At 44.3% G+C, this 15,806-nt stretch overlaps 2 protein-coding genes across 3 annotated transcripts in view; one reads left to right on the top strand and one right to left on the bottom strand.

The window, feature by feature from the left end:
* Window positions 1–2,983, top strand: part of LOC139563537 (intersectin-2-like) — a 99,567-nt gene extending 96,584 nt beyond the window's left edge. For both annotated transcript variants that reach the window (XM_071382276.1, XM_071382277.1), the window contains exons 38-39: window positions 152–325; window positions 1,047–2,983. In XM_071382276.1, the coding sequence (XP_071238377.1) occupies window positions 152–325; window positions 1,047–1,201 (329 nt within the window). In that variant the 3' untranslated portion in view covers window positions 1,202–2,983. The remainder of the gene's footprint in view (window positions 1–151; window positions 326–1,046) is intronic.
* A 1,385-nt stretch (window positions 2,984–4,368) lies between these two features.
* On the bottom strand, window positions 4,369–15,295 carry LOC139563751 (potassium channel subfamily K member 13-like). The gene is made up of 4 exons (XM_071382670.1): window positions 14,532–15,295; window positions 10,613–11,151; window positions 9,905–10,159; window positions 4,369–7,487 (listed from the first exon to the last, which is right to left on the bottom strand). Exons 1-4 carry the CDS (start codon window positions 14,860–14,862, stop codon window positions 7,326–7,328), a joined length of 1,287 nt encoding a protein of 428 aa, XP_071238771.1. The 5' UTR covers window positions 14,863–15,295; the 3' UTR covers window positions 4,369–7,325.
* Between the last annotated feature and the right edge of the window lie 511 nt (window positions 15,296–15,806).

The raw sequence follows: 15,806 nt of genomic DNA on the forward strand, positions 1-15,806 counted from the left end.
CTGGTATGTAATAAAAACCTTCTCCTTTCACCTCCTCCTCCTTGTCCTCCCCCTACTCCTCTTCACCTCCTTCTTCCGTCTCCTCCTTATCCTCCCCTTATCCTCCCCTCCCAACTCTCCTCCTCCTCTCCTCCCTCCTCCTCCCCACTAGGTAAGAGTAACCCTTACTGTGAGGTGACCATGGGAGGTCAGAACTACACCTCCAAGACTCTGAGTGACACAGTCAACCCCAAGTGGAACTTTAACTGTCAGTTCAACATCAGAGACCTGTACCAGGAAGTGCTCTGTATCACCATCTTCCAGAGGGACCAGTTCTCCCCTGACGGTCAGCACACACTCACACACACAGTCTTGTACAGCTAACCTTGTGGGGGGGACACAATTCAGTCCCATTCAAAATCCTATTTTCCCTAAACCCCAACCTGTACTCTTACCCTAACCCCAAAACATAACCTTAAACCTAACCCAAAAACATAACCCTTAACGTGATTCTAACCCCAACACTAATTCTAACCTCATGTTGGTCAAATGTTTGTTTGTTTTCTATTCTTGTGGGAACTTCTGGCCCCTACAAGAATAGTTAAACACGTCCACACGCACGCACGCACGCACGCACGCACGCACGGACGGACAGACGGACGGTGACACTACATTCAGACAACTGCCAGATCTTACAATACCTGGATAGGTGTTTAACATATCAGCTAACCACATCATATGATATAGCAATCCGATGCCTGACTGTGCAGTCCATGGCGTGGGACGTAACCATTGATTGATGCAATTCAAGTGCAACGTCTGCAATCTAGTAGGCCTGGAACACGACCTCTATCTATGGGTAATGTGTCAGACGGCTAACTAGTCTCTCAGACAGCTAACTAGTCTCTCAGACAGCTAACTAGTCTCTCAGACAGCTAACTAGTCTCTCATTCAGCTAACTAGTCTCTCAGACGGCTAACTAGTCTCTCATTCAGCTAACTAGTCTCTCAGACGGCTAGCTAGTCTCTCAGATGGCTAACTAGTCTCTCTTCTCGGCCATTACCCAGACATCCTGGGTCGTACGGAGGTTCCCGTGGCAACCATAAAGGAGTTGGAGAACAAGGGGCTGGTGATGCGCCGCTTGCTACTCCACGAGGTCCCCACTGGAGAGGTGTGTGTCCGCCTCGACCTGCAGCTCTTCCAAAACAGTGCATCCAAATAAGGACATCCTGGCCAACACTGGAAGCCCAAATAAGGACATCTTGACCTGCAGCCACCTGGGGATGGGAGGGACTTGTTATAAATTGTATCTAATTGCTGGTCTAGGGTCAGATACTTATTAATCCTGTTAATGATTAAGGTTGGGATCTGGGGTTGGGCCAGGGCTAACTTTTACCTGGAGCTGCAATGGGAAACACTGATGAGGTGATGGGAACCCTCCCTCCTCGTCTGAGGTCAGACCGTCCTTAGCAATGATCTGAGGACAGTTTAGTCTTTTAGGACAGTTTACTGGTATACTGGTGGTGAGCAGGGTTGGGTTAGTGTAAAGCTGATCCTAGATCTGCGTTTAGGAGCAGCTTCTAACAGTAGTGGTTCTACTTGTACCAGCACTAACACTGATGGCCTGCCTATGCTCTCCTCTGCTACAGACCGGCTCTCATTCTGCCAAGTTTTGCTTTTGTGAACTCAACCCAGGCCAATGTTGGATGAAACTATTTATTTAGTGAAGGATCGTCTTAACTCTATATTTGTTCAAGCTAAGATGTTGTTTGGGAAGGTAAAATACTAGGTCAAATGGGGAGAGACGTTAGGAAAGTGTGGTGTTTCCTGCCATGGATGGGTCCTCACGTCCAGCGATAAACTCAGGACCTCCCTGCTGGGCGTTTATAGTACTGCATCGTAACCAGCTGCTTTTCTTTTATCTCAATCTGTTTTCTCTTTTAACTGCAGGAACATCTGCAGAGGATCTTTAGGATACTGTGGTGGCATAGATCTCCTGATTAACGCTAGTTTTAAAACCAACTCTCTTTCTTTGCAGTATAAATGTTCTGCCGACCTTAAGGAGATCTTGTTCTTTAGTGGTGGTGTTGTTGCCTCAGAAATACTGTAAAAGGAAAAAGCGTCTTTAGTTGATTCCAATCCTGGGCCCATATTCATAAAGAGGTTCAGAGTAGGAGTGCAGGAACATGTGCGATCCGTTTCGCTTTTTAGATCATAGTGAATAAGATGATATGGACAGAGGGGACCTGATCCTAGATCCTAGCCTGGTCCCAGATCTGTTTGGGCTTTTGCCTACTCCGATGTCATTGTCAAGTCAGACTTCATGTTCTGCATGACGATTCCATAAGGAGTTGGTCAGAGAGCAGTAACAGACGGACACCCAGGCTAGATCCACACTGCTACTCTGACACTCAGTGAATATGGACCCAGAACCCTCCAGTGGCTCTATAACCACTAGCTCCACCCAGGGGTGTGGTCACAGAACCCTCCAGTGGCTCTATAACCACTAGCTCCACCCAGGGGTGTGTGACTATAACTATGCAGAGGTTTTAATCAGCCTTTCATCACAGCATTGTAATCAGTGTCTGAATAATCTCTTAGTAGCCTTTCATATTTTACCACATGAACAGAGAAAGGATCCTGAGAATAGTCTTTGAAGGATAAGACTCCATTCAACTAATATATGTAAATCATTTATTTTTAATAATAATCATAAAAAATGTGTAAGACAGGAATGGACATGATTTAGCTGACTACATTATGCTGATATACCAGAGATTTTCTTAAATCATTGTTTTAATTTAAGCTGCACAAGTCTTCTATTGCGCTGTTATTCATTGAGGTTGAACTGTAAGTCCTGTGATGTCAGTAACTCTATGTACTGATTTACTGTTCTAACAAGAGTGCATCCTACATTACTGCCTGATATGCAGTGTGTTCACAATGGGCACAGCACTCACTGATTCTGGCTTCTATCAGGATAATAAAAGGTGTTTAAAACAAACTGGCTAAGCGTGTTTCATTTTATTTTGTTGCATAGCAGTAGTAATACTAGTAGGTTCGTTTAGTGGTTTGAGTCATGACATGTTGAGGCATGTTTTTAGTCTACATTTGGGGCAATATTTCCAAAGAACCACAATGCATTAATCATCAGTATCTGCTGTGCCTCTGATGCACAGGTAGGCCTACACCAGAACAGGAAGTCTGTGCCTCTGATGCACAGGTAGGGCCTACATCAGAACAGGAAGTCTGTGCCTCTGATGCACAGGTAGGCCTACACCAGAACAGGAAGTATGTGCCTCTGATGCACAGGTAGGCCTACACCAGAACAGGAAGTCTGTGCCTCTGATGCACAGGTAGGCCTACACCAGAACAGGAAGTCTGTGCCTCTGATGCACAGGTAGGCCTACACCAGAACAGGAAGTCTGTGCCTCTGATGCACAGGTAGGCCTACACCAGAACAGGAAGTCTGTGCCTCTGATGCACAGGTAGGCCTACACCAGAACAGGAAGTCTGTGCCTCTGATGCACAGGTAGGCCTAAACCAGAACAGGAAGTCTGTGCCTCTGATGCACAGGTAGGCCTACACCAGAACAGGAAGTCTGTGCCTCTGATGCACAGGTAGGCCTACACCAGAACAGGAAGTCTGTGCCTCTGATGCACAGGTAGGCCTACACCAGAACAGGAAGTCTGTGCCTCTGATGCACAGGTAGGCCTACACCAGAACAGGAAGTATGTGCCTCTGATGCACAGGTAGGCCTACACCAGAACAGGAAGTCTGTGCCTCTGATGCACAGGTAGGCCTACACCAGAACAGGAAGTCTGTGCCTCTGATGCACAGGTAGGCCTACACCAGAACAGGAAGTCTGTGCCTCTGATGCACAGGTAGGCCTACACCAGAACAGGAAGTCTGTGCCTCTGATGCACAGGTAGGCCTACACCAGAACAGGAAGTCTGTGTGGGTGTTGACTTGTTGTAATGGGTCTAGCCTACTGTTGGGAAAATAAACTTTTTTCCACACAAACTTGTTTGATGAGCTTTTGAGGGCTTCAGAGAAACTGTTAATCCCTGGTGTTGATTTGGTTATGAGAAATGTAAAGTATTAATCCTTGTGTATTAGTAGGATGAGCTGTTTGCGAGCGGCAACATAAACCTGTTTTGGTGTTTTTCTCTGCCTCCTATGACGTGCCAAATGCCAAATCATAAGAAACAATGTGTTGTTACACAATATAAAATAATAAAAAAACATTGACAGATTATGAGAATACATTGCATAAAGGATGCAATACACTCCCGAAAAGAAAAAAATCCTAAACATACACTGCTGCCATAATGTACAATACGATCATAACTTAAACTGATGAACTCCATAAAGAAAACAGCCCAGCAATTCAATGAATTCAAAGTCATGTTTATACAAACCCTTTCATTCTTAAAAAAATCCCATCACATTGCTCTGTTTACATTATTTCAACACCGTTATTTCTTACATTGTTTTAAGTGGCGCAAAGAGACTGCAACAGGGAGAGCGATGGGAAGACCCGATTCTAAATCCTTTCGGAGTTTACCTTTCATGTAAAACAAGGTTTTCGAACATTACACTGGACAGTTTCACCGACGTTGCGTGTAATGTTACTCGACAGTCCCCTGATTTAACGTGCAAAGCGTTGCCTGACAGAGCCTCAATAGAAGAGAGGGGCTAAAGGAAGGGGGGGGGGGGTCTTTTGATGCCGTGCATCATCCATTATTCAGGTGTGGTGACTCCTCTGTGTCCCCGCTGGTGACTCCTCTGTGTCCCCCGCTCCAGACCACATGCAGACAGAAACACACACAGGCACGCATCAGTTCTCCGGCTACAAAAACAACAGCTGTCTGATTAGCACCACAAGTATATAAAGTTCTACCTTCACATTATGCTGCAGCTCTTGAATAATGATTCCCTCCAAGGACAAGTGTTTATGTGCTACTTAATATCTGTTGTTCCTGGAACATGTGGAAGTGTCTCGCGTTGAACTCTTCATATGAAAGGAGCACTGGGCACATTAGTGCCTTCGGGAAAGTATTCAGACCCCTTGACTTTTTCCACATTTTTGTTAGGTTAAAGCATTATTCTACAATTGATTCAATAGTTTTTTTTCTTCCACTTATCAAATCTACACACAATACCCCATAATGACAAAGAAAAAACTGTTTTTTGGAATTTTTGCTAAATTAATAAAATAGAAAAATTGATATTATATTTACATAAGTATTCAGACCCTTTACTCAGTACTTTGAAGCACATTTGGCAACGATTACAGCCTCGGGTCTTCTTGGGTATAATGCTACAACCTTTGCACACCTGTATTTGGGGAGTTTCTCCCATTCTTCTCTGCAGATCCTCTCAAGCTCTGTCAGGTTGGATGGGGAGCATTGCTGCACAACTATTTTCATGTCTCTCCAGAGATGTTCGATCGGGTTCAAGTCTGGGCTCTGGCTGGGCAACTCAAGGACATTCATGGCTTGGTTTTTGCTCTGACATGCACTGTTAACTGTGGGACCTTATACAGACAGGTGTGTGCCTTTCCAAATCATGTCCAATCAATTGAATTTACCACTGGTGGACTCCAATCAAGTTATGGAAACATCTCTAGGATGATCAATGGAAACAGGATGCACCTGAGCTCAATTTCAAGTCTCATAGTAATGGGTCTGAATATTTATGTAAATTAGGCAAAACATTCTACAAACCTGTTTTTGCTTTGTCATTGTGTGTGTAGACTGCTGGGGATTTGTTTAACTTAATCCATTTTAGAATAAGGCTGTAACGTAACATTTAGAAAAAGTCATGGGGTCTGAGTACTTTCCGAAGGCACTGTATGTGCAAGTCATACATTAAGATTAGTCTTCTTTCTCTCTCACACATTTTCTTCTCAAGATTCCTTATTCTTATTTAAAAACCAAAGAGATGAATAAGTAGAACTCTGTTACAGAAAAACAATGGCTACTAGCGCTTCTGGAATCAATAACTGTATCAGTACATTGTGTTGTTTGATTTCGTTGATAACATTTTGGAACAACTTTTACAATACAGTGTGATGTCTTGCAGATGTTTATAGAGTGAAGGGGAGTTCCTCAAGATCTTCATGTATTTGTCAACTGATTTCAACTTCTGGACACCTAATAATTTATTCAAGCATAAAAAACATGATCTGTCTCCTACACATAACATGAGATTGTCCTCTACAATAAAATAAAAAAATACTGTACAGGACTGTTTGGCGTCTTCCTTTAGAACATTTGGGAAAAATAACCCCCAATATTTCCAGCACAATGGCTGTGTCATGGTCATTCTGGTACAAAATGGCAGCCATGCCAGAGAATTTAATGTTCATTTCTCTACCATAAGCCACCTTCAATGTCGTTTTCGAGAACTTGGCAGTACGTTCAACCGGCCTCACAACCGGAGACCACGTGTAACCACGCCAGCCCAGGACCTCCACATGCGGCTTCATCACCTGCAGGATCTTCTGAGACCATCCACCCGGATAGCTGATGAAACTGAGGTGTATTTCTGTCTGTAATAAAGCCCTTTTTTGGGGTGAAAACCCATTCTGATTGGCTCCCTAGTGGGTGGGCCTATGCCCTCCCAGGCCAACCCATGGCTGCGCCCCCTGCCCAGTCATGTGAAATCCATAGATTAGGGTCCAATTAATATTATTTCAATGGACTGATTTCCTTCTATGAACTGTAACGCAGTAAAATCGTTGAAATTGTTGCATGTTATGTTTATATTATTTCAGTATAGTTCTTTATGGATCATGTCCAGTGGGCTACATCATTGGTTCCGTTCCAAAACCTTTTCCAACTGTGACCCAAACCACATCCTTTAGTAAGCACTTGGGTGTCCAGTTCGTCTCTCGGATCACGTGTTCTTGAGACGTCAACACATGGTTTTGAGAGACGGTGATGATAGTAGCGTATATATTTTCACAGACTTGTGTTTTAATGATGATAAATCTCTGGATATTGTGCAGTATCTTTGTGGACATCCAGTGTGAATACATGTCATTTAGCTGATGTCTTTATCCGTAACATATATTTTACATATGGGTGGTCCCGGGAATCAAACCCACTATCCTGACATTGCAATCGCCGTGCCAACTGAGCTAAAGAGGACTACCACGAAGATGACTAATAATCGTCTTGTTTTTTATTCTCCTTCCTCCTGTCTTTGTTTCTTTGTTAGTACTTTTATTAGGTTATTTTATGATGTGAAGCACTTTGTTACTTGTACTGAAAATAAATAAAATAAATAAATAAATAAAAAATAAATCAAGTTATTATTATGAGTATTGTAATAGTCAGTCATCTGTCGACACTGGTCTCAGCCAGCCTGTTGTTCATGATGCCCAGCGCCCCCACTCCTGCAGAAAATCCATTTGGTCTGTTTTGGTTGGAGACGGACGGTCGAGGGATCCCATTAGTTGCTGCCTCCGACAGCTGCTTCTGCATCAGTGCCAGGTTCACCTGCAGAGGAGAGAAGAGTTTCAGGTGATACTTTAATAACTACAATGAACAAAAATATAAATGCAACATGCAACAGTTTATAACTTTTTTTTTTAAGTTGGAGTGTGGATCAGAAAACCAGTCAGTATCTGGTGTGACCACCATTTGCCTCATGCAGCGTGACACATCTCCTTCACATAGAGTTGATCAGGCTGTTGATTGTGGCCTGTGGAATGTTGCCCCACTCTTCAATGGCTGTGCGAAGTTGCTGGATATTGGCGGGAACTGAAACACGCTGTCATACACGTTGATTCAGAGCATCCCTAACCTGCTCGATAGGTGACATGTCTGGTGAGTATGCATGCCATAGAAAAACTGGGACATGTTCAGCTTCCACTAATTGTGTACAGATCCTTACGACATTGGGGTCGTTCATTATCATGCTGAAACATGAGGTGATTGTGGCAGATGAATGACTCAGGATCTCATCACAGTATCTCTGCATTCAAATTGCCATCGATAAAATGCAATTGTGTTTGTTGTCTGTAGTTTATGCCTGCCCATACTATAACCCCACCTCCACCATGGGGCACTCTGTTCACAGCGTTGATATCAGCAAACCGCTCGCCCACACAACGCCATACACATGGTCTGGGTTCTGAGGCTTGTTGGACATACTGACAAATTCTTTAAAATGGCATTGGAGGCAGCTTATGGTAAAGAAATGACAAATTAAATTATCTGGCAAAAGCTCTTGTGGACATTCCTGCAGTCAGCATGCCAATTGCACTCTCCCTCAAAACTCAAGACATCTATGGCATTGTGTTGTGTGAAAACAGTGCACATTTTAGAGTGGCCTTTTATTGTCCCCAGAACAAGGTGAACCTGAGTAATGATCATGATGTTTAATCAGCTTCTTGATATGCCACACCTGTCAGGTGGATGTATTATCTTGGCAAAGGAGAAATGCTCACTAACAGAAATGTAAACACATTTGTTCACAAAATGTTAGAGAAATAAGCTTTTTGTGCGTATGGAACATTTCTGGGATCTTTTATTTCAGCTCACGAAACCAACGCTTTACATGTTGCTTTACAACATGTAATGACAAAGTTAACTGTCCAAAGAGACAGGAAGCTGATTTAATTGTCCAAAGAGACAGAAAAGTTTGGTAACGCTTAAAGGTACACTCAGCCGAGACGACGTTGCACGTACAATGTAAATACAATATTGGGTAAATATCCGCAACAACTAATAGTGTTGAAGCGCGAGGCTAACAGACAAAGTCTGTTAACTCAGAGCTAAAATCTCATGTTATTTGATCAGATTCTGAATTACGGTACCATTTCTGTTTATGTAGTCTCTCCTCTCTAGATAACAAATCCTCATAGATGTTTAGAAACAAGATGTACAACATACCTGCTTTAAAGGCAGACTCAGCGAGATGAAGTCGCAGCACTGCAGATATTGCTATGAGCTGATGCAAGACTGCTCTCACAGTCACACAGAGTAGTCTATCACGAGCAAGGGTGCGCTTTCAGGCTGCTACAACACAATATCTACGGGACCAAAACACCTGAGAAGTTTAGCCTCGCGCTTCAACACTATTAGTTGTTGCGGATATTTACCCAATATTGTATTTACATTGTACGTGCAACGTCGTCTCGGCTGAGTGTACCTTTAAGCGTTACCAAACTTTTCTGTCTCTTTGGACAATTAAATCAGCTTCCTGTCTATTTGGACAGTTAAATCAGCTTCCTGTCTCTTTGGACAGTTAAATCAGCTTCCTGTCTCTTTGGACAGTTAAATTAGTTTTCTGTCTCTTTGGACAGTTAAATCAGTTCCTGTCTCTTTGGACAGTTAAATCAGCTTCCTGTCACTTTGGACAGTTAAATTAGTTTTCTGTCTCTTTGGACAGTTAAATCAGTTCCTGTCTCTTTGGACAGTTAAATCAGCTTCCTGTATCTTTGGACAGTTAAATTCGTTTTCTGTCTCTTTGGACAGTTAAATCAGTTCCTGTCTCTTTGGACAGTGAAATCAGCTTCCTGTCTCTTTGGACAGTTAAATCAGCTTCCTGTCTCTTTGGACAGTTAAATCAGCTTCCTGTCTCTTTGGACAGTTAATTCAGCTTAGAGTTAGCATCTCCGAACTGCTTGCTTACCAAAAGGATATACAAAAATATATTTTCAACAACATAGACAATAGACGGCACATTCCATATATTGCACGACAACAACACTAACCAACATCAATCGGGTGCAGTCTGAAACTTTGATTTAAATTTGTCCGTTTCAATTCATGGCCACACCAGGTGCTACTAGATACTGTAAATACAGTGAATAACCCCCCCCCCCCCCCTCCCCATTTATAAACAGGGGCTTCTGACTAGAAATGAAACAGAGTGAACCTTAACCATGCTTTTTACCCGGGACATTCACCTTATTGGTCGCCAGTAAGTCCCTCATGGAGATCATCTCCCCAGACATCCGCCGGCCTCCATCCGTCTCGCTCTCGTTCACTGCGTCCGTTTCTATGGAGACAGTCCGCCGCGCCCGGGGGTGTCCGTGTCCAGTGCTGGTGGGCATCACGGCGTTCCGGCGCGGCCGGAGTCTCTTCCCGATCCCGGGGGAGCAGCAGCGGCAGCAGCCTCGGCAGCAGAGAATGCCCAGCTTTCTCAGCAGCCAGTTAAGAGTCTGCTTGAGTTTTGGGAAAATGAAACTTTGAAATTCAGAGACATGAATTAATAATAGTAGTAAAACACCCACATACCTAGAGGAAGAAGCCGGTTTGTGTGTACTACAGGAGTCTGCTGAGCCCGGCCTCCCCAATTAAGGTGCCACCAACCTCGTGTGTGTGTGTGTGTGTGTGTGTGTGTGTGTGTGTGTGTGTGTGTGTGTGTGTGTGTGTGTGTGTGTGTGTGTGTGTGTGTGTGTGTGTGTGTGTGTGTGTGTGTGTGTGTGTGTGTGTGTGTGTGTGTGTGTGTGTGTGTGTGTGTGTGTGTGTGTGTGTGTGTGTGGAAGAGGAATAGAGCAAGAGAGAGAGCGAGCCAGTAGACCGAGGAAAGGACAGAGAATGGACAATTAGAGCTCGCCATCTTGCACTGAATGTGTGTGCATAAAACAAATATAGCTACATAAAAACATCACCTGCTTGATGACGATAGATATGACGTTGAACAGCGAGTAGATACAGCAGACACCCATCAATATAAACAGGAAGTTCCCCAGTCTGTAGGCTGTCTGGTTCCTATCATACGAAACCCTCTGGCTGCTCACCATGTCCCCGAACCCGATGGTGCTAAACGCCACAAAACAGAAGTACAGCGACTCCAGATATCCCCAGCCCTCTGCCGCCGAATACATGGCAGAGGCACAGCAGGAGATCACCACAGCGGCCACGCAGAGAATTAGCATCACATAGTACACTGAAGGCTTCCATCCAGCCAAAATGTCCCCGTCTCTATCTCTGGGTCCTGGCAGTGACGCCTCCCTGCGGCCATCGTGGGGCACGACGCCCTGGCGCTGATGCTGCAGCTCGTGGCACGACTTGAGGACGAAGGCGAGCACCGTGATGATACGCTCCAGGAAGAGGTTGAAGAAGAGGATGGTAGAGGCGCAGCCGATCAGGCCGTAGAAGATGAGGAAGACTTTGCCGCTGACCGTGGCCGGGGTGGTCATGCCAAATCCTGACCCGGAGAGAGAAGGGGAGGGGGACAGAGGGATGGGAGGCGGGGGAGAGAGAGAGGGGGAGGGACGAGAGAGAGAGAGAAAGAGACACATTTCCCTCAGATTACAGACCCACAAAGAATTCGAAAACAAATCAAATTTTGATGAACTCCCATATCTACTGGGTGAAATACCACAGTGTGACATCACAGCAGCAATATTTGTGACCTGTTGCCACAAGAAAAGGGCAACCATTGAAGAAAAAACACCATTGTAAATACAACCTATATTTATGTTTATATATTTTCCCTTTTGTACTATTTGTACATCATTACAACACTGTATATAGACAATATGACATTTGAAATGTCTTTATTCTTTTGGAACTTTTGTGAGTGTAATGTTTACTGTTAATTTTTTATTGTTAATTTCACTTTTGTTTATGATCTGTTTCACTTGCTTTGGGAATATAAACATATGTTTCCCATGCCAATAAAGCCCCTTAAATTGAAATTGAATTTGAATTGAAAGAAAAATGATGAGAGTATAATTACCTAACATTACCTAACCCCCTCTCCCCGTCTGTCTGTTCCTAAAAAGCCCACTCATGCATCCCTCGTTCACTTCCAAGGTAAAGGAGAATAAAGTAAACCAGGTTGCCATAGGTGACGATGTCTCTTAATACTTCCAGTTTTTTTCTAAGCATCTGTCTCTTCCTCTCTCTCATTCCTCGCTCCTCTTCTCCTTACCCTGGAGTGAAATGATAATTTAGTGACGGGGGTTTTCATTACCATTCTCACAGATGTGCTCCTCGGAGATGAAAGAGAAGTCTCTAAAACAACTTCTCCTTCAAAAAGAAAGACCCAGAGCAACTGAACATGCTTGAGACTAGGCTACTGGAGGGAAGGGAAAATAGATGCTTGAGACTAGGCTACTGGAGGGAAGGGAAAATAGATGCTTGAGACTAGGCTACTGGAGGGAAGGGAAAATAGATGCTTGAGACTAGGCTACTGGAAGGGAGGGAAAATAGATGCTTGAGACTAGGCTACTGGAGGGAAGGGAAAATAGATGCTTGAGACTAGGCTACTGGAGGGAAGGGAAAATAGATGCTTGAGACTAGGCTACTGGAGGGAAGGGAAAATAGATGCTTGAGACTAGGCTACTGGAGGGAAGGGAAAATAGATGCTTGAGACTAGGCTACTGGAGGGAAGGGAAAATAGATGCTTGCTGCAGGAATGGCTTTATTGGCTTCTGTTTGTGTGTCTCACCTTTAATTATCTTATATGTTGACGCCGGTATACCCTATAGCCTTTACCATATAGCCTATACCATATAGCCTTTACCCTATAGCCTTTACCCTATAGCCTTTACCCTATAGCCTATACCCTATAGCCTTTACCCTATAGCCTTTACCATATAGCCTTTACCATATAGCCTTTACCCTATAGCCTATACCCTATAGCCTATACCATATAGCCTTTACCATATAGCCTTTACCCTATAGCCTTTACCCTATAGCCTTTACCCTATAGCCTTTACCCTATAGCCTTTACCCTATAGCCTTTACCATATAGCCTTTACCCTATAGCCTTTCCCATATAGCCTTTACCCTATAGCCTTTCCCATATAGCCTTTACCCTACAGCCTATACCATATTGCCTTTACCCAGTACCATTTCAAATAGCCCATGGTCCCTGACAAATCAATTCAAACCAGTAACATAATAAAAACATTCATATACAGTTGATATTATTTTGTTGTTTTGTCGGGTCTCTGAAAACAAAATATAGTTTTTTGCAGCAATAGAAAATGTTTGTTATTGACTTATCTAATTAATAAGATTATGACAAGATCCCACAAAACAGTATGCATTGTCCTTCAGCTGTGACCATGGGGATAGAGTTCCTCCAGCCTTGACCATGGGGATAGAGTTCCTCCAGCCTTGACCATGGGGATAGAGTTCCTCCATCCTTGACCATGGGGATAGAGTTCCTCCAGCCTTGACCATGGGGATAGAGCTCCTCCAGCCTTGACCATGGGGATAGAGTTCCTCCATCCTTGACCATGGGGATAGAGTTCCTCCATCCTTGACCATGGGGATAGAGTTCCTCCAGCCTTGACCATGGGGATAGAGTTCCTCCAGCCTTGACCATGGGGATAGAGTTCCTCCAGCCTTGACCATGGGGATAGAGTTCCTCCATCCTTGACCATGGGGATAGAGTTCCTCCAGCCTTGACCATGGGGATAGAGTTCCTCCAGCCTTGACCATGGGGATAGAGTTCCTCCAGCCTTGACCATGGGGATAGAGTTCCTCCATCCTTGACCATGGGGATAGAGTTCCTCCAGCCTTGACCATGGGGATAGAGTTCCTCCATCCTTGACCATGGGGATAGAGTTCCTCCAGCCTTGACCATGGGGATAGAGTTCCTCCAGCCTTGACCATGGGAATAGAGTTCCTCCAGCCTTGACCATGGGGATAGAGTTCCTCCAGCCTTGACCATGGGGATAGAGTTCCTCCAGCCTTGACCATGGGGATAGAGTTCCTCCAGCCTTGACCATGGGGATAGAGTTCCTCCAGCCTTGACCATGGGGATAGAGTTCCTCCAGCCTTGACCATGGGGATAGAGTTCCATAAAATTGAGAAGCTTGTCATTTTCACTAAACCTTAGTGTTCAGAAAAGAGCGGTATGTTTTATCCCATACTGTGCAAATCACCTTAGTGCATCAACACAATTTCAAACCTCTGGCTGTATCATCTGCCTCCCCTGGGTTGTATCTCTGTGATGCATACACTCTGTCAAGAAAATATGGACGCCAGGAGGGAGGCAATGTCCTTAATTAACTGTAGTTGATTTGTAATGGTTGACAGCCTACTGGAAACAACAACAGTAAAAACAAGAAAAATAAATATCTACAATGAAAATAAATAACCTGAATAATTAATAGCCAGTTTTGGCAAAACTGAAGTCACTTTTCATTAGTTATTTGATGTTCAAATTCATCCACCTTGATTAGACTATACTCTATAGCCTATTATATCGCAAGCCTGCCTACTCATTTCTTTTTGCATACATTCAGTATTAAGATCTCACTCTCTCATTGTTAAAGATCAAAGGGTTATTTGGTTCATCAGTTTGTCAAGATGTCACAGTCTTCATATAATTTGAAGTGCAATTAATTTCCTGAATTATAACAAAACGGACGCATTTTTTAAAAGCTATGCAAAAAAGATATATAAAATGTTATTGTCATCTTATCCCTGCGTTATTGTGCGTAAACGTGAAACAGGTCTATGGCACCAATTCTAAATTGTTCAAATGGTGCATTTAGATTAAAAGTGATACATTTCGCAGTACACCACAATCTTTTCTGAACCTTCTGTCTTTGTTTCTGAGCTTACCTATGGTCGACACAACGGTCCCCACGAAGTAAAAAGCGCCGGTAAAATCCCAGCGAGGTCTGAGTGTATCCACGCGGATACCGGCGACGTTCGCCTCCTCGTAGAGCCGGAGAAAGGTCTCCAAATCGGTCCGGGTGAGGTTGTGCTTATGGGTGAAGTTCTCGAAGCGCTGCGCCCACCGCTCTATGGCCTGCCGCTCCTTCGGTTGTTCCAACGCGGAGAACACCGCCGCGCCGCACAGCAGATACAGCATGATCAGCACCGTCAGCATCAGGAACCGCGCGTTATCATCGTTCATCGCGCCGAAGCAGCAGCCTCTCCGGCAAGCCATTACGGCGGCAGAGAGGACACGGAGGACCCGGGGAGAAGGATCCTCTGCGTCCTCTCAGATACAAGCTAACATGAAAGCCTTCCAGATAAGTCAGTATGTATAGTTCGATATTTAGACACAAGTGCCATAACTGCTGGGAATGTTTAATTGACAAAGATACCAGGTTACCTCGGCTCACACCCTACCATCCACATGTTTTATGAACACATCTTAAAATAAATAAATCAATTAAAGTTGCTTGTGCGTCATAGATTTCCTTAGAAGTGCCGATAACTCTAGTGGGAACTGTAGTTGATTGATTCTCGCATGCGTAATGCAAAACAATTCCCGAAAAATATCCCTAAACTGACTGGAACAGCCTTCATCATGTATGTCCTGATTATCCTCGAGGCAGTTGCAGGGGAAGGGTGAGCTCAGCTTCGCAGTGCACTCCACTCCCTCCCCGAACAGGCTCAGTGAGAGCTGGACAGGCTCACAGTAGCGATTACAAAACCCAACCAATTCGGCGAGCGATGGGACTAATACAAGTAGCGGTTATGTTGAGGCGTTGTCCCCAGTTTACTTCTCAATAAGATACCAGTCATGAAACCAATGAAAAAGTTATCAAATTATATTAATGGAACAGTTCAATGCACACACACACACACACACACACACACACACACACACACACACACACACACACACACACACACACACACACACACACACACACACACACACACACACACACACACACACACACACACACACACACACACACACACACACAGACAGACAGACAGACAGAGGCACACACACAAACCATGCAGGACTAGTACACATGGCAGCTCACAGACCTCTCCTCACGCCATGCAGGACTGGTACACATGGCAGCTCACAGACCTCACCTCACACCATGCAGGACTGGTACACATGGCAGCTCACAGACCTCACCTCACACC

Source organism: Salvelinus alpinus, chromosome 34, assembly GCF_045679555.1.
Source record: "Salvelinus alpinus chromosome 34, SLU_Salpinus.1, whole genome shotgun sequence".
Classification (NCBI taxonomy): domain Eukaryota; kingdom Metazoa; phylum Chordata; class Actinopteri; order Salmoniformes; family Salmonidae; genus Salvelinus; species Salvelinus alpinus.